Source organism: Eumetopias jubatus, unplaced genomic scaffold (assembly GCF_037043125.1).
Source record: "Eumetopias jubatus isolate StellerSeaLion01/CBP00866 unplaced genomic scaffold, mEumJub1_p1.0 scaffold_3, whole genome shotgun sequence".
Taxonomy (NCBI): domain Eukaryota; kingdom Metazoa; phylum Chordata; class Mammalia; order Carnivora; family Otariidae; genus Eumetopias; species Eumetopias jubatus.
In genome coordinates, this window is record NW_028274809.1 from 44544153 (window position 1) to 44563168 (window position 19016).

General features: G+C 37.5%; 1 protein-coding gene across 2 annotated transcripts in view; it reads left to right on the top strand.

The window, feature by feature from the left end:
• The window catches only part of HIBCH (3-hydroxyisobutyryl-CoA hydrolase), a 106347-nt gene extending 88525 nt beyond the window's left edge, over positions 1 to 17822 (top strand). For both annotated transcript variants that reach the window (XM_028122555.2, XM_028122564.2), the window contains 3 exons: positions 9487 to 9606; positions 14064 to 14097; positions 17473 to 17822. In XM_028122555.2, the coding sequence (XP_027978356.1) occupies positions 9487 to 9606; positions 14064 to 14097; positions 17473 to 17588 (270 nt within the window). In that variant the 3' untranslated portion in view covers positions 17589 to 17822. The remainder of the gene's footprint in view (positions 1 to 9486; positions 9607 to 14063; positions 14098 to 17472) is intronic.
• The last annotated feature ends 1194 nt before the right edge of the window (positions 17823 to 19016 follow it).

Sequence of the window (19016 nt, forward strand, 5' to 3'; positions counted from 1 at the left end):
AGCTCCATACTGTTTTCCATAGCAGTTGCACCATTTTATATTCCCACCAACAGCAGTGCATAAAGTTTGCCAACTCGTTATTTTCTTTTTTCTACCATCCTAATGGCTATGAGGGAGATAGCTCATTGTGGTTTTGATTTACATTTCCCTAATGATTAGTGATACTGAACATCTTTTCATATGGTTGTTGGACATTTGTATCTTTGGGAAATGTCTAGTGCAAGTCCTTTGCCCATTTTTTAGTTGGGACTTTTTTTTTTTTTTTAATATGATGGAAATGTAGGAAATGCTATCTTGTTTCATCTTCCTTTTCTGGTAATAAGACTAGCAGGCTTGCCAAAGTAAAGATGGTTCTTCAGGGCCAGTGAGGGAAGTGTTTATTTTTTAGAATTGCAAGTGATATCAATAATCAAAGAAATGTGAGTAGAAGAGATTGAGGACCCCCCCAACTGTGTCAGCAAGGACACTAAGCCAAGAAAAGATATTTCAGTAGGATCACTAATCCTTAGGAGTGCTGCAGTATGATGTCCATGGCCAGAGAGACAGAGAAATAAGAATAAGGAACAGTGGGTCCAATTAGTATCCAGGAAGGTGTTCCTGAGCAAATGACCAGGGAAACCAGTGTTGCTTTTGATTTGTCTTTTAGGTGTTTATACTGATTGATATAATATACTATGACATGATTTGATATAATATAATAGGATAGCCTATTATGTTAAAGGCTTAAAGGGCATATAAGTTCTTTTTTTTTAAATTAGAAGACTTTTTAAATTCTTTGGAATTTCTTCTTTCTAATTACCAGTGTGGGATTTATGTATTTGTTTGATTTTAAATGTTCATTTTGTGAAGAATAAAACTCAGTTTTATACTTGAAGTTAATATATAAGAATATGACAAGCTCCTATAAAGAAATCATACACGTGAAAAATTTGGGAAAAAGGAGAACTAAGAATAATTAGGCATAGCTTTTAAAAAAGAACAGCAGCAAAATAATAGAGAAATTAAGTTTAAAAGATTATTAATCTTTCTGTAAGCATTGAGAATTACCCATATACTGTATTACTTAAAAATAAAGTGACAAAAAATAAAGTGACAGGTGTTCCTGAAGAATTAAGTGCTGCAGAAATTGCTCTTCTGTTGTAAACAACTAGAAAACTGGACAAAATATATGAAACAAGTGTTTGTTAACATTGGACAATGCAGGCAGCACAGGACTGTGATTCCTGAGAGGAAGGGAACAAACAGGAAAGCGCTAAGACTGACTTGGCTTCCTTCCTGCAGGAATTTTCACAATATTGATCTATACAAATTTTAGGTAAAACTCCACAAGACCAGGGAAAGAACCAGAGGAAAGCAGTAGTTTGAACAGTTAACAAGACTCACACAGGTCTGGGAAGAGTTTGTGTTGCCATCAGCCAGAAGGTTTACACTTTACTAGTGGGGGTAAATTAATACTAAAGTAAAGGCTGCTGGGACTCCCAAGCAGCCTTATTATCCCAAGATAATACAGTAGGAAAAAGATAGTCTTTTCAACAAATGGTCCTGGAACAATTGGATATCCATATGCAAGAGGAAAAAAGCACTTGACTCTTTGTAGGGGAGGAGAAAATTCTCCTCTGTCTTAGGGTCTCCAGCCCAGCCTAAGAATTAAATCGACATAAGCCAGATAGATTAACCGGAGAAAAGCATACAAATTTTATTAAAAATTTACATGTACATGGGAGCCTGCACAAGTGAATGAAGATCTGAACAAATAACCAGAACAGGAAGCTTTTGTACCTTTTAGACAAATTTGAGAGAAGAATTGACAAGAGAAAGGAGTTTGGTCTAGTGGTAGTAAATGGTGAAGAAGTAACTGGGAAGATAAGGGTTAGTTTAACAAGGTTTATTTGTATAGATGTCTTGGCCCCATGTTCCCTGTCACTGATGATAAGAATGTCTTCCTGCTGCTACACGGAGGGCATTTTCACATGGGAGTTTTATTCTCTGGAAAAGAAGGTCATATTGTTTCTCCAGTGCCTTTAACTCAAAATAATCTATATGCCAAAGTATCATATCTTGAGGTAACATGCTCTGAACTCCTTCCCACCATATGCAATTCAGAGTGGATTATGCATCTAAATGTAGGAGCTAAAGCTGTACCACTTCAAAAAGAAAACATAGAAAATCTTTGTGACTTTGGGTTAGCCAAGATTTTTAATGCAAAAAGCAAAGACTGCAAAATAAAAAAATTGATTAATTGATCCTTACTATAATTAAATTCAGAGATAATGTCTAAAGAATCAAGTACTGCTCTTTTATGATATCCCAAATGCTCCTGATAGTGTTTTAGGGTCACTGATAATCCGTCAGCGGACTGGAAAGCTGTTTTCCTGTTTATATAAATTGATGTATTTTCCCCTTAAGGTTTATTGTACTCCTTTCTTCTTTGAAAGTCATTATGAAGAAAATAAAGAAACCACAGTTTGGGAAGAAATATATTTGCAAACCTTGTATCTGATAACAGGACTTTATTGTATATAAAGAACACTTACAAGTTAATAAGAATACAAACAATGCACCTAGAAAATGGGAATCTAGACACTTCACCAAAGAACATGTGTGAATGGCCTTACAGTAAGCACATGTAAAAATGCTCAATATCTTTAATCATTAGGAAAATGCAAATTAAAACCACAGTGAGATGTCACTGTGCATCTATTAGAGTGGCTAGAATTTACAATACCAACACCAAATGTTGGTAAGGATATGGGACATCTACAACACACATTGCTGGCAGGAAAGCAGTTCGGCAGTCTCTTACAAGTTAGATGTACATTTACTGCAAGACCCAACAGTCCCACCCCGAGGGATTTACCCAAGAAAAATGTAAACATATGGCCACACAGATGCTTGTACTCACACGTTCATAGTAACTTTATTATAATGGCCAAAAACTGGAATACTGCTCAACTGTAAGAAGGGATGAGTTAGCGCTACATGAAACAACATGGATGAATCTCAGGAGCGTTGTGCCAAGTGAAAGAAAGCAGACACGACACACGGGACTACTTACTTACGATTTTATTTTTATGAAATTCTAGAGAATACATAATTATAGGGAGAAAACAGATCAGTTACCTGCGGGCAGAGTTGAGGGAAGGAGAACTCTTTGGGGTGATGGAAATGTTCCAAATCTTGATTGTGGGGGTAGTTGCACAACTAAATATATTTATCAAAAGTTACAGAACTCTGCACTTAAAGTGAGTGGATTTTATATCTAAGTTACACCTGAGTAAAGCTAATTATTTAAAAAAATCAAAATGACATACCTAATTATATTAAAAAAAAAACCAGTTTGACCTATAGAAGTAGGTATTATGTTTGCTGAAGGTACCCATTACACTGTGCTGTTCACTGCTATCAGTAAGAGTAATTTAATGGCAGTGTTGATGGGTATATATTGTGTCTTTGGGGAAGGAGTACAATAAACCTTAAGGGGAAAATACATCAATTTATATAAACAGGAAAACAGCTTTCCAGTCCGCTGACGGATTATCAGTGACCCTAAAACACTATCAGGAGCATTTGGGATATCATAAAAGAGCAGTACTTGATTCTTTAGACATTATCTCTGAATTTTATTTAAATTGTTAAGGCTTATAAGAAATTACTGGAAAAGTCTTAAGATTGCAAAAAGCACTCTTGTTGGACTGGCTCTAAGCCTTTGCTATAGATAAAAGACATACCAGTGCCCATTTCTTTAAGGTGCTATTTGGTCTTTAATATTATGACCCTTCAGAATGATAAAGAATATATTTAAAAATAAAAATATTTCTGTGAAACTGCAGTATACCATGAGTTAGACTGACTTGCTTTAGTTCAGTTATTTTGTATTTCTATTGGTTTATTGTCAATCTCAACACTTCTGGAAAAGATTTATAGATATAAGTACAAAATATGTAAGATTATTCAGAAAAGTAATCACAGTTCATAGTGTAGTAAATATAAATGATCTAAATATACATGAATTCCTAATTGTTGGGGTTCCTTCTTTTGGAGTTAAATCTGACAGAACCTAGATTTTTAGAGAATGTCATAAATTACAGCCTTTTTTTATATAGAAAAAAAAAACTCTAAAGCTCATTTTCTAAGATCACCTAAATCAGAAAAGGAGTTGGAGCTTGTCTGTATTAGCCCTTCAGTCAACCCTGAGGCCTACTTGGTAGAATTATTATAATTGTATCATTATAGGCTTGTTGAATACTGTTTTTTTAATTGTATCAATATAGGCTTGTTGGATAATGCATGTTAAACTGTATGTTATTGAGTATTCAGGAAGTTGCTGAGGGGAGGGGCAGAGGGAGTATCCTGAATTTTTCTTTTGTTGGAAATTCCCTGGGATTTGATAACAAAAGAAGGGTTCCTAGGATTCTTACCAAAAAGGCAATGATTTAATGCTGATAACACTCTGAATGCAAGGACCATGTCCTGTTCACTGTTGTCTCCTCTGAAGTGTCTCATGCATAGTAGATGCTCACTAATATTGAATTGAGATGAGAATGTGAATTACTTGATACAAATAAAGGAAAAAAGTTGGCTCTTTGGTATACATGAGACAGCTAATTTTTAAAGGGTCAGATAATTTAGTTACAACACTAACCAATGTTTTACCAGGAAGTAGAAATATGTTCACCAGGTTGTGTGGTTGCAGGATCGTATCCATACACATTTCTGACATAGTTGAAGATCCAAGTCCTAATCATTTATTCAGTTTTCTGGAAGAGTCTCTGTGTTCCCTTTTTAATGAATGAGGCTATAATTCATGAGCTCCTTTAACTTTCTTCATTCATCCTTTTGATTCCTCTAACATGTGTCTCACTTTCTTGCTGAGGGAAACATCCCCATCTGTGCTTTCATTCCATCCTTTCCTGCCTCATTTAGGAACTACTTGGCATCAGTCCTCTCCCTCTTTCAGTTATCTTTAAAATTTTACCTTCTTGGGTAAATGCACATTTCCTTCTGCCCTTATCTTCAAAAGCTTTCCTACTCTCACAAAAAGCCTTCTCTTAACAGTTTTTCCTGAAGCTACCATCCTGACTTTGTCTTTCCCCCCCTTGCCATCAAAATTACACAAGTAAGTTTTTATTAACTTCTTTCTACCACCTGACATAATGTCTTCTCCATCTTTGTTATTTTTGATGTTTCGTCAGCCTTTGGCATTGATTACCTTTATAGCCTTGCATGTAGAAAGAAGTAGGCTTTGGAGTTGTCAGGCTTGGGTTTGGATTCCACTCTGTGTGATCTTGGATAAATTCTTATCAGGCTGGTTTCCTCATTTGTACAGTGTACATACGTGTGAACATCTTTAACTGAGAGCTAAGGGAAATGTGTTCCATACATATGCCATCCCTTCCTTTCCCTATTTGGCTTGGTTTCTGACACCTTGCACTATCCATTTTTGAGGTGGGTAGTATACAATTTCCATTTTACAAATGAGGAAACTAAGATTAATCATGTAGGAAGTGGTAGAGCTGGGATTCTACCACTGAGTTGTTGGACTGTAGAGTTCAAACCCTGAGTCTCTGTGCTAAATTGCCAGTATATCTAAGAATTTTTGGAAACTAGTTTTCCTTGGGTTCTCAATGCACTATTTTTTTAATATGGTGTCTGTTAAAAGGAAATCTCTTTAATTACTAATTCATGAAATGTCTGAATCAGTGGAGCTTTTTTTTCTATTATTACTTTTATTTTTAAATTTTATTTTATTATGTTAATCGCCATACATTACATCATTAGTTTTTGAGGTAGTGTTCCATGATTCATTGTTTGCGTATAACACCCAGTGCTCCAATCAATACTTGCCCTCTTTAATACCCATCACCAGGCTAACCCATCCCCCATCCCCCTCCCCTCTAGAACCCTCAGTTTGTTTCTCAGAGTCCATAGTCTCTCATGGTTTGTCTCCCCCTCCGATTCCCCCCCTTCATTTTTCCCTTCCTTTTCAATTGAAATTTTCTTCCCTTTTTTCCCCTAGTGTATTTATGTGTGTGTGACACAAGCACAAACAACTGGAGCCCTTACATGGCCATTTTTTCCTGTCTGTTTCATCCATTCCTCCACCCACCCCTGCCCCCCCCGACAACCACAAGTTCTCTGTGTTTAAGTCTGTTTTTTTATTTTTCTTTTTCTCTTTGTTCATTTGTTTTCTTTCTTAAATACCACATGAGTGAAATCATATGGTATTTCCTTTTCTCAGACTTATTTCACTTAGCGTTATATGCACGAGGTCCATCCATGTTGTTGCAAAAGTCAAGATCTCATTTTTTTTTATGGCTGGGTAATACTCCATTGTATATACATACCACATCTTTTTTATTCATTCAGCTATTGATGGACACTTGGGTTGCTTCCGTATCTTGGCTATTGTAAATAATGTTGCAATAAACAGGGGTGCATGTATCTTTTCAAATTAGTGTTTTTGTTTTCTTTGGGTATAAGTACCTAGTAGTGGGATTACTGGATCATATGGCAATTCTATTTTTAATTTTTTGAGGAATCTCCATAATGTTTTCTACAATGGCTACACCAGTTTGCATTCCTGCCAGCAGTACATGAAGGTTCCTTTTTCTTCACATCCTCGCCAACACTTGTTTCTTATCTTTTTGACACTGGCTATTCTGACAGGTGTACAGTGATATCTCATGGTGGTTTTGATTTGCATTTCACTGCTGATTAGTGATGTTGAATATCTTTTCATGTGTTTGTTGGCCATGTGTATGTCTTCTTTGGAAAAATGTCTGTGTCTTTTGCCTGTTTTTTAATTGGATCGTTTTTGTGTTGAGTTGTATAAATTCTTTATATATTTTGGATATTAATCCCTTATTGGATATATTATTTGCAGTTATCTTCCCCCATTCAGTAGGTTGCCTTGTCATTTTGTTGATGGTCTCCTTCACTGTGCAAAAGCTTTTTATTTTGGTGTAGTCCTGCTAATTTATTTTTACTATTGTTTCCCTTGCCGTAGGAGACAAATCTAGAAAAATGTTTCTACTGTCAGTGTCAGAATTACTGCCTATGTTTTCTTTTAGGGGTTTTATGGTTTCAGGTATCACATTTAGGTCTTTGGTCCATTTTGAGCTTATTTTTTATCTGCTGTAAGAAAGTGGTCCTGTTTCTTTCTTTTGCATGTAGCTGTCCAGTTTTCCCAACACCATTTATTAAAGAGTCTGTCTTTTCCCCATCATATATTCTTGCCTCATTTCTTGTAGGTTAATTGACTATATAAGTGTGGGTTTATTTCTAGAGTCTCTTTCTGTTCCATTGATCTGTTTATTTTTGTGCCAGTACCATACTGTTTTGATTACTACAGCTTTGTAGTATTATCTTAAAATCTGGGATTGTAATACCTCCAAGCTTCAATCTTTTTTCTCAAGATTGCTTTGGCTATTTGAGGTCTTTGTGGGTCCATATGAATTTTAACATTATTCTATTTCTTTGGAAAATGCTGTTGGTATTTTGATAGGGATTGCATTAAATCTGTAGATTGCTTTGGGTAGTATGGACATTTTAACAATATTGGTTTTTCTAATCCATGAGCATGGAATCTCTCTCCATTTGTTTGTGTCATCTTCAGTTTCTTTCATCAGTGTTTTATAGTTGTCAGCATACAGGTCTTTCACCTCCTTGGTTAAGTTTATTCCTAGGTATTTTATTATTTTTGGTGCAATTGTAAGTGGGATGATTTTCTTATTAAGTGGTCTTTTTTTTTTAAGATTTTATTTATTTATTTATTAGAGAGAGAGCGAGAAAGGAGACACAACCAGGGGAAGTGGGAGAGGGAGAAGCAGGCTCTGCAGGGAGCTCAACGCCCCAGGGTCATGACCTGAGCCAAAGGCAGACGCTTAACGACTGAGCCACCCAGGCGCCCCTAAGTGACCTTTTTAATGAAATTAATTGGTAGCCAACTGAGGAAGTATAGTGAAGACAGAGTTTGTGTTTTGAGAATTCTAGATTATATATAAAGTGCCAAACCAAGAAGGAGGACACAGGCAACTAGCCATAACGGTAGTTCTGAGGTACATGATTGTGTGTTATATACTACAGCCTTTTGGAAAGGGAATCATAGCTTCATTGACTTTGTAGACTAGAAAAGATAGAAGGTGGCTATGTCAATCCTTTAAGTACACCTTTCAGCATTGTGAATGAAGTGCTTCCAGCTGTTGACCTGTGACCATGTGGGCACTGCTCTTGCCAGAGAAAACTAGTGGTTTTGTCAGCAAATGGACCCCTTGTCTACTTGCCTGTGGAAAGGAGGGGCCTCCTAACACAGTATGCAGACTGCTGTGCAGGTGCCGTCATCCTCATGGTCTGTAACCAGAAAGGCGAGACCATGGAGTGGGATTGCTCCAGGGGCATTAAATGAGATCATGTGCATACAGTACTGAGGGCAGAAGGGTGAGTTCCTATGAAGATGAATCAGATGCATAAAAAGCCTTAATTGCTTTTCTCTCTTTCTCACCTTTTCTTCAGCTTTGTGACTGTAGGTAGGGAAGTGATCTTCCTTGAATGTTTCCTGTACAGTTGTCATCTATTTAAGTTTTAGCAGCTGCTAGGTAAGGTAATGCCCTATCCATTCAGTCTGTTCTCTGAATCTGCATGCCACACTTGAGGATGCTACAAGGAACCTGGAGTCTTGATGTGAGGAATTCTTTGAACTCAGAAAGTAAAATTTCCACCTTTGAGGCAATCACTCAACAACAGGCCTGAAAACTGTATATAGCAATGGTAAAGAACAGGGCAAGCATCAGATTTACATAGCATATAATGGGAGCTCTTGCAGCAGCTATTGGTCGCAGTCATACATGTGTGTCAGAACACTAGTAATAGCATCTTTAAATTCAAAAGGAAGGGGTGCATGGCACTGTGTCCAAGGAGTCAGGCCTGTTATTCTTACTTTATTAAGTATTTAAATACTATAGAACACCACCTCATGGTATCGTGAATTGTTTTCTCTCCTTACTTTTAAGGTAAGTAGATTTATTTATAAAGTCTATAGTTCAGTTCAAACACTTCTCTATAGTCACAAAATGGGAAGGAAAGAGCTATATTTCTACTCTACCTTCTTTATAAGGTAAAATGTTCTCTGATATCTTAGTTGTTTGTAAGATGTGAATTAATTTTACTTAAGCATAATCACTGTTTGCTTACCTAGTTGGGATCATAATATGTCAGGCAGCTACAAAATAGAGATTTATTTTATTAATTTATCGGTACAGCATTTATTCCACTGGTGGAATGATCTGTTTTGTTATTAAAAGAGATTAGAAAACCATTGGTGCTTTGACAGGATGAGGCTACAGCATAATCTCACTTTTATGAAACTGTCATGTGAAAGTACTGTTTAAGGAGCAAATAAGATTTATGTCAAAACTCAGCTAGTTTGTTTTAGACAATAAAGGAACTCGGGCTAAAACTTATAAAAAAATTTTTTTTTTTCTCTCATAGGTAATTAGTAAAATGTCTCCAACATCCCTAAAGATCACACTAAGGCAACTCATAGAGGGGTCTTCAAAGACCTTGCAAGAAGTATTAACTATGGAATATCGGCTGAGTCAAGCTTGTATGGTAAGAATTTTAAAAATAAATGCTTATTTTCTCTTTATGAAAGTAATAGATGTTCATTGTAGAGCATGTAAAATACAGAAAACTATAAACAAAAACCTTAAAACTTCTTGTAAATATACTCTGTGGACACACAACAGGCCAATTAGCTTAAGGTATGTGGAACTATTGCTCTCGCATTGTTCTTAAGCCTTTACGAAACAGCAACTATATTTGTGTGTAAGTGTAAGAAAGCTTTTAATCTCGGGTAGAATTCAAAATAGAAATTAACCATTTTTCAGGCACGGTCTCTGACCTTGAGGCAAGAAGCATAAATTCTGTAAATCTGAATTCCCTCATTGGTAAAACGAGGAATATATGTATATATAAAATGTATGAATGGGTGTTATTAGTTACATATTTTAATTAGTAGATTAGCATTGAAAATACCATTGTAAATACACTTAAAATAGACGAATCACATAGAATATTAATTTTATGAAACATTTCAGAGTCTTAGAGATTTCTTCTTCTAGGTGATAAACTCTTTGAAAGCAGAATCGTCGCTTTTGTGTTATGTAGAGGACCCTTAGATTAATTTATGGCCTAAAGGAAATATTTTGTTTAGTAACTAGAAAGTAGGTCTCCCTAATGGACTTTCGTGTCTTGAAATAGTTATTAAGGTATTCAAAGTACTTCATCTAACTATAAATAAAACTCTATTAGTCACTTTAATCTTAAAGTCACTCCTAGTAGGATGTAAGTAGCAGCTGAGGGCTATTGTTAAGAGAAGTACTATGACAGGCATTTTATATGTATCCTCTCCATTAAATTTTACACTATTTCTAGAATGATAGGTACTATTCTTGTCTCCACTTTACAGATGAGGGAACTGGCATAGAGAAGTAGCCTGCCTAAGGGGGTGTAGGTATTAAGTGGCAGACACATGGTGTGTGAAACCAGGTGGGCTCACTCCAGAGCCTGTACTCTTGGCCACTACCCACTATACCTCACAGTCTATGTTTTCCACTGTACATTCATTGCACTGCCTGGATTGATGAGTTCCTTCCTTCCTTCAGCAAATATGTTAGCTATGTTGCCAGGCACTGTGCTAGGTGTTATATTGTGGAAAGAATGACCAGTCCTTGTTCTCATGGAATTTATAGTCTACTGAGTCTATGAAGAACAAGTAAACAAAATAAGTAAAATAAGTACAATTGTGGTTAGTGCTCCAAAGGAAACATTCAGGTTGATGATAGAAGAGAATGATGCAAGGACAGGAGGGAGTAGGAGAGACAAAGGGAAGACGTCTTTGAGGTGTCAGCTCCTCTGTGACCTAAAGCATAAGAAGTGAGTATGTTGAGAAGTCCTATGGGTTACAGCAGTGGATGATTTGGTTCCATTTGCTTTAAGAAGGTAATTATTGCTGCTGGATGGAGATGGGGTTGGAAGCATTCAAGAGTGAATGTAGAGACCAGATATGAGCTTATTGCAGTAATCCAGCTGCGAAGTAGTAGTGGCTTAGACAAGGGTGGTGGCCCTAGAGAGAAGCGAATGGTTTCGAGGACCAGTGTAGGAGATAGAATTGATAGGCCTTGATGATGAATGTGGGGGAAGGAAAGAGTGCATTTAGGGGTTGGAGCTTGGAGGTGTGGATTAGAGATTTAAGTCTGAAAGACATTAGGACCACTTTTTAAAAAAAGAAACTTCGGAGGGGTGCCTAGGTGGCTTATTCGGTTAAACATCCGCCTCTTGATTTCAGCTCAGGTCATCATGGGTCATGAGATCGAGCCCTGAGTCCCCGAGTTGGGCTCCGTGCTCAGTGGTCTGCTTGAGATTCTCTCTCTCTCCCTCTGCCCCTCCCCCTGCTCATGTGCATGCTCGCTCTTTCTCTCTCTCTATGAATAAATAAAATCTTTTTAAAAAAACTTTGGATATTTATTTACTTAATAAATTTAGTTACCATGTGCTAGGCACTGTTAGAGGCACCAAGAATGCATAGGTAAACAAAATAGACAAAATCCCTGCCCTCATGGAACTTACCTTCTAGTGGGGGAGATAGATTGTAAACAGATAAAATTGTAAAATATACAGCATATGATTATAAGTACTAAGGAGCAAAAGTAAAGTGGGCAGGAGGATATGGCATAAAGGGGTCAGGGGGGGTTGTGTGATTGAACTTATAGATAGGATTTACCAGAGAAGACCTGACTAAGAAGATGTTGTTTGAGTGAAAACCTGAAGGAAGTGAGGAAATGAGCTGTGCAAGGCTCTGGGGAGGAGCATCCAGGCAGAGGCAGGTACAAAGCTCTGAGGCAGCAGTGTGCCTGCCTGTCCTTGGAGCTGCAGAGAGCTGTGGATGGAGTGGGCAGAGAAGTGGGTCGGTGAGTGAGAGAGATGGGGTCAGAGTTAACAGGGTAGAGAAGGGCTGTGCAGAGCACCTATAGCCTGGAAGGTCTTCATAAAACTTTGGCTTTTGTTCTGAGTCAAATGGGAAGCCACTGGATATTTTTGAGTAGAGGAGTGACATGATCTTAAAATGGATAAGATCTTACAGAGGGAAAATGAGAGAGCTGGATCTGAGCCCCAAGAAGACCAGCATTTTGAGTGGGTTAGAGGAAAAGGAGCAGTGGAAGAGGAAAAGGACAGAGGTGGGGACACCAGGAGAGTGTGGGGTCGTGAAAGGAAGAAACGAGTGTTTCAAGGAGGAGGGAGTATGGTGCCAAAGTGTCTGGTAGGGTAGGATAAAGACATCTTTAGCATATGGCAACACTGAAAGTCCAGGGGATTTTGGCAAGCTGTTTCAGAGGAGCATTGGGGCAGAAGTTAGAGTGTGGCGAGCTGGAGAGTAAATGAGTAAATGGGATATGGACAAGTGGAGGCTATATGTACAAAACTTTTTCTTCTTGAAACAAATAGGTAGAAGCGGGGACTGTGAAATCAAGTGAGATTCCGTGTTGTTTTGTAAGGTGGAAGATACTAGAACATGTTAGGGAATGACTCAGAGAAAAAAGATGATGTTGATACCAATAGTAGTTAACAGTTACTGAACACTTACTGTGTGTCAGACGCTGTGCTGGGATGTGCAGTAAGATAATCCTCCAATGCATGTATTGATACTGCCATTTCATATAAGGAAACTTGGCATTAGGGAAGCTACTAGCCCAGGGTCACTTCGTTACTGTGTAGTAGAGGGAGTGGGTGAGCCCAGACATTTGTTTGTTTGTTTTTTTTTTTTAATTAACATATGAGGTAGAGGTCAGTGATTCATCAGTTGCATATAACACCCAGTGCCCATTACATCATGTGCCCTCCTTAGTGTCTATCACCCAGTTACTCCATCCCTCCACCCACCTCCCCTCCAGCAACCCTCAGTATGTTTCCTATGATTAAGAGGCTCTTACGGTTTGTCTCCCTCTCTGGTTTCATCTTGTTTTATTTTTCCCTCCCTTCCCCTATGATCCTTTCTTTTGTTTCTTAAATTCTACATATCAGTGAGATCATATGATAATTGTCTTTTCTCTGACTGACTTCGCTTAGCATAATACCCTCTAGTTCCATCCACGTTGTTGCAAATGGGAAGATTTCTTTCTTTTTTGATGGTTGAGTAGTATTCCATTGTATATATATATACCACATCTTTTTTATCCATTCATCTGAGCCCAGACATTTGAACTACAGTCAGTCACTGAAGTTATGCTGCCTACATTGATGATGCCAGGGGTAAAAATAGAGATAGATAACCTTCTCAAGCACAGTCCTTGAGAAGAGGAGATGTGAGTGGGAATGTGGGGGAGAACAGGCCTTTGAAAGAGGGATGGTCTCTTTCTCCGTAGTCAGGAAAGGGAAGGCATGGTACAGATGGGTGTAGTTGGGCTGCAGGTATTTTAGGGGTGGGAAGAAGAGAATGTTCATGGCTTAGAGCTTCTCTTTTTGTAATGAAATAGAAGGTTAAGTCATTAGCTAATGGTGAGAGTAAAATTTGTGAGGGGTGGAGGTTGGAGAAGGCTGAAGACAGTTAAAATCATTATCTTGGGAAGTGGAGAAGAAAACATGGATCATTGGGTAGTTTTCCATGCCCGTTTTAATGTGTGGTCATGAATTTTAAATGAAACCAATCAGATTTTTCTGCAGCAAGATTTAGCTCCTCAAAAGCAGGCAGAGGCAAATGGTAGGGGCAGCTGGTGCTGGGATTTTGCCAAGATGGACTAAAGGGGAGAAAAAGCCTTGAGGGAGATGAGGGCATTTTCAAGGGAAAGTGACCACAATAAAGTAAGTGGTGAAAAAATTGTAGGATCAGTGGCACAACAGTGAATGTACTTGAGCAGTTAAGAATCGGAGGTGGTGATCAAGAGAGTGGGTCATAAAAGTGGTCCAGTCTCTGTTTATTTCAGGCTGTGGCTGTGGGAGTGGAGGAGACAGATCATCACCGGGAATAAAGATGCCTGGAAATTCACCATTTAATCTCAATTTTCTTTCAGGGAGGCCATGACTTTTATGAAGGTGTTAGGGCAGGTAAGTGATGATTGTTTTCTTCCTGGCTATTATGAAAATAGGATTTTAAGCATATACTGTTAATCAAAGATGATAGTTGTTTTATTAGTGAAAATTCCACTTTCATAAAGATTGCAGAGTTGTTGCTTTTTTATATTACCAACTGGCACATAAGGGAATATCGGTCTTTGAAACCAATATTGTTTGAAAAATTCACCTAACCTGTGTCACCGCTCCCTATAATTTATATGTAAGAGGTAATTCTGCTTTGCCAGTCCCATGGACTGCCTCTGCTAAGTATAGCTGGGCTTGAAAACTCATTCGGCTGCTGGAGCCTTGGAAAAGTGCATTTATTCCCTTGCAAGAAGCCCTCAAGTCCCCTACCCCTCCTCTCTCTAGTACTGGCCTGGCCATTCCCAGCAGCATTGAGCCCTACCATAACCTCTTTCCCTGTACCCAAGCGGTTAAACATTGACATTGAGAAAAAAACACAGGACATAATTAGTAACATCTGCTAATGTTCTTATTAATTTGTTTATCTCCAAAGTCAGCATATTTAGAAAAAGGGAAATAGTTTATTTTTTGTTCTTAGCAAATTTGCAAAACAGTTTACGTATAAAGCCCATATCCTCATAAATAATAGTTGTTATTTATGTTGCATAAAATGAGTTTTTCCCTTTGCATATGTTTTGCATACCTAATTTTTTAATGTTTTTATTGATCGCTTTAATGTAGTAGAGACTCTTATGTACTTTATCTGAATAAAAGATTATATTCTCTGAGCTGTAAGCTTTGATAAAACTGGTCACTGTTGTAGAATGCTCTTAACTTACGGCATGATATAGTATCAGAAATAAGCAGAGGTTCAAATCCTTTTAGATGATCCAGGGAATTGAGTCAGAGGAGATGGCTGTATGTTTTATAAAAACAAGTAAAATACGCATTTTTTACACTAATTCCCTGCAAATTCTTGCTACATGTGGATCAGAGCCTAGACCTCTGATATTAGGAGGACCTGTGTGCTACTTGGGTTTCAATGCATCATTATATGTTGTAGCAGCCCTCTTAAACTTAAAAAACAAAGATACTGTTTTCATATATACTGTCAATTATTTAACGGACACAGTTGAGACCAAGCAGCATCAAAGTTATGATTCATAACACAGGAGCTTATCAAGCTACTTTTTAATGAAGAGAAAGTATACTGCCTCATCTTTTAACATAACCTCCCTATTTTGCAAGCAGCATCTATTCTGGGTAAAACTGTTTGGTGTTCTTGCATAATAACCAAATGTTTGCTACAGTTTGCTAATTATAAAATATGTTAGCAAATTAGATAAAGTAAACTAGCAAATTAGGGGAATGGTTGTCAAAAATTCTTACTCTTAACAGCTAGAATAAGCTTCTTCCTGGTTATAGAAGAAAATATAGATTTCAGCAGAACTAGAGAGTTACCAAAAGGAATTTGAGTGGGTCCCTCATGAGACTTGAAAAAACCTGAGCTGTCTACATGGCAGGAACTTCTTATTATCTGTGCTAAGTAAAAAATTATGTCTGTGTGAAAAGAACATATAGATTTTATTAATATTCTTTCCTTTTGCCCTTCAGCAGACTGTCAAGGAGGTAGATACCATGATAGCATTGGCCGGAGGGCTTAAAAGGGAAGAGATTCTTGAAGAAAGAATGTTCCAGAATTGTTTTTATTTGTGCTCTTCGGGGAATGTAAAACTGTCAAATTGGCAGGGATCATAATATCGGTGTTACCACTGATCTGATACCGGCTAGAATCCTGTAGCTAGGCAGCCCAGCCTTAAAAACCTCCAGTGGTGCAGGCAGTTAAAGTATCTGACTTTTGGTTTGGGTCAGGTCAGATCTCAAGGGTCCTAAGATTGAACCCTACATCAGGCTCCACCCTCAATGGGAGTCTGCTTGAGATGCTCTCTTCCTCTCCCTTGGCCCCTCCTCCCTCCTCGTTTGCTCACTCTCTCAGATAAATCAGTCTTAAAAAACAAAACAAAACAGGGGCGCCTGGGTGGCTCAGTCATTAAGCGTCTGCCTTCGGCTCAGGTCATGGTCCCAGGGTCCTGGGATCGAGTCCCATATCAGGCTCCCTGCTCAGCGGGAGGCCTGCTTCTCCCTCTCCCACTCCCCCTGCTTGTGTTCCCTCTCTCGCTGTGTCTCTCTCTGTCAAATAAGTGAATAAAATCTTTAAAAAAAACCCCAAAAAACAAAAAACCCTGCAGTATCCACAAGAATTATGCACATTTTAAGCATGGTTAAAATTCTCTACCATAAGCATACTAAGTATAGCCCCTTTCTCTTTTTTAAAAAATTTTTTGAGATAATTGTAAATTAACATACAGTTGTAAGAAATAATATATAAAGATCCTGTGTACCTTTCACCAAGTTTTCTCAAATAGTAACGTTTATATAACATAATAGTAGTATACTGTCAAAACCAGGAAACTGACATCCCCTTCCCTTTTTTTAAATTTTTTTTATTTTTTAAAGATTTTATTTATTTATTTGACAGAGAGAGACACAGCGAGAGAGGGAACACAAGCAGGGGGAATGGGAGAGGGAGAAGCAGGCTTCCCACAGAGCAAGGAGTCCAGTGCGGGGCTTGATCCCAGAACCCTGGGATCATGACCTGAGCCGAAGGCAGATGCTTAACCACTGAACCACCCAGGCACCTGTCCCCTTCCCTTTTTAAAGGAGAGGTTTGCCAATTGCCTCATACTTATGATCCGTTGGGGATGCTATGTGGCCACACTAAATGATGACTACACCGAAATAAGAGAAGTAGTTTCTTAGGATAACCCGAAGGTGGTCTGCTATTTTAATTCAGAGCTGTGTGAACTAGAGGATTCAGCAGAACAGCAGTATCCCCATTTAATTATGCATAGAGTCATCCCCCCTTCCCTCTACTTCAAGTAATTTTCCTTTCAATTCAGTGTGGAGGAGTTTAGAAGGCAGATCTGGGCCCTCCACCCTCCCCTGCCTTCCCTTTAAACCACACCAACTCTGGTTTTAGCTGTTTTTTAACAGGAAGATTTCATTTACGATTTTGTTTGAAGAAGGCTAAGCCTTAAGCCACATTAGTAGACTGTATTCAAGCCTAGTCAATGCCTATAGGCTGTAGTCAATGCCTATAGGCATTAGACTTAGCAGGTTGGGAAATAACCCCATGGATCATCATCAGTACATTATTATCCATCCAAATCCTATGGGGCTTTAACTTAAAAATGGAACACATGCAAAAATTTTTAACTTTGCAGAAAAAAATGTGCTATAGAAAATATGCCTTGGGTAAGGTAGTTTCTGTCAATTCAGTAATTAAAATCTGGTAATACCTGAAAGAAATGTACTAACATTTGTTATGTCTTCACTTGACAGTTTTAATAGATAAAGACCAGAGTCCAAAGTGGAAACCGGCTGATTTAAAAGAAGTTACTGATGAAGATTTGAATGAGTACTTTAAATCTCTGGGAAGTAACGATTTGAAATTTTAAGGTGACTAGATTTTTAAGGGATTATTTTGGAGCAGGTTTCAGCAAACCATAGTACATGGGCCAGATCCAGCCTGCTGCCTGTTGTTTAGTTTTCCACAAGCTAAGAATGGTTTCTGCATTTTTAAATGGCTGAGGGAAAAAAAAACAAAAACAAAGACTAATATGTCATGACATGTGAAAATTACATGAAATTCAAATATCAGTGTTCATAAATAAAGCTTTATTGGAAAATCACTGTACTCAGCTTTTTACATATTGTCTATGGCTGCTTTGAGTAGTTGCAACAGAGACTGTAAGGCCCGCAAAGCCTAAGATACTCTCGGATCCTTTTTGGAAAATGTTTGCCAACCCGTTTTATAGAAATGGGAAAATTTGAAGGTCTTAAATATCTAATTGAAATGAGAGCCTTATGTTTTGGCTTTGGGTAGTAGTTTTTATGTTGAGTAAATAAACTTATGTATAGATTATTAAAAAAATAACCCTGAAATTTTTTGGCTATTTTGTTAATGCTTCAGAGAATTTTCTGCAAATATAAACCTGTTTGAAAGTAATTATAAGTTACTATAGAAGTGTTCCTTTTATAATATTAGCAATCTCAGGCAAAGTGGAAAGGTTTTTATGAGGTTGTCTCTCTAGTATTATTAACTCAGCTTTGGTCTTCCCTAAAGTTAACCAGAATCCCTTCCTATGGTGAAAGTGATGGTTGTTTTGTAGGATTTGTTAATCTGAAAGAATGAGGAATTAGGAAACTCCAGTCTCTAAAATAGAGACACATTGCTTTCTGCAATTTACATTAAACTTGTGTGTGATAAGTTATTTGCTGTTACATAGACTAATTCAGGAGGAAAATAAAAAGGGCTTTTTGTTCAAAATAGAAACATGTTCAAAAACTGTTGACAAAATAAGTTTTTCTTAAGGTACACAAGAAACTGCAGGGTGTTCCAGGCTTGGGACATTAAAGGTAAGAATAATCTTTAAAGATCAGTTTATCATTTATTTTATGACTTATTATAGTTTTCCCTTCATCCCAGACCATTCAGAAACTAAGAGAATTTCTGGTTTTTAAGAATAGAAAGTGGCAGAACTGAAAAAGACGTCAAAGATTATATCCTGCACCCTTCTTATAGATGAGGGAATTGAAATCTAGGAGTTGCTTTAAATTTTCTAAATATTTAACATGAAGCATTTTCCCCCCAAAAAAGTCAAGAATAGATTTAGAATACAGATGGCATGACAATGGACATGTTTACATTTATTTTCTTAAAGCTCTCAGATTGGACCTGAATGATCCAAGAAATTATTTGTATCAGTGGATTTTTATCCACTTTGTATTCATTAGAAATGCAGAAAAGATACTCTTTATATCAAAAAATTTGACAGTACACAATATTGAAAGGCATTTGCTTTAATCAGAACTTATAACTGGTT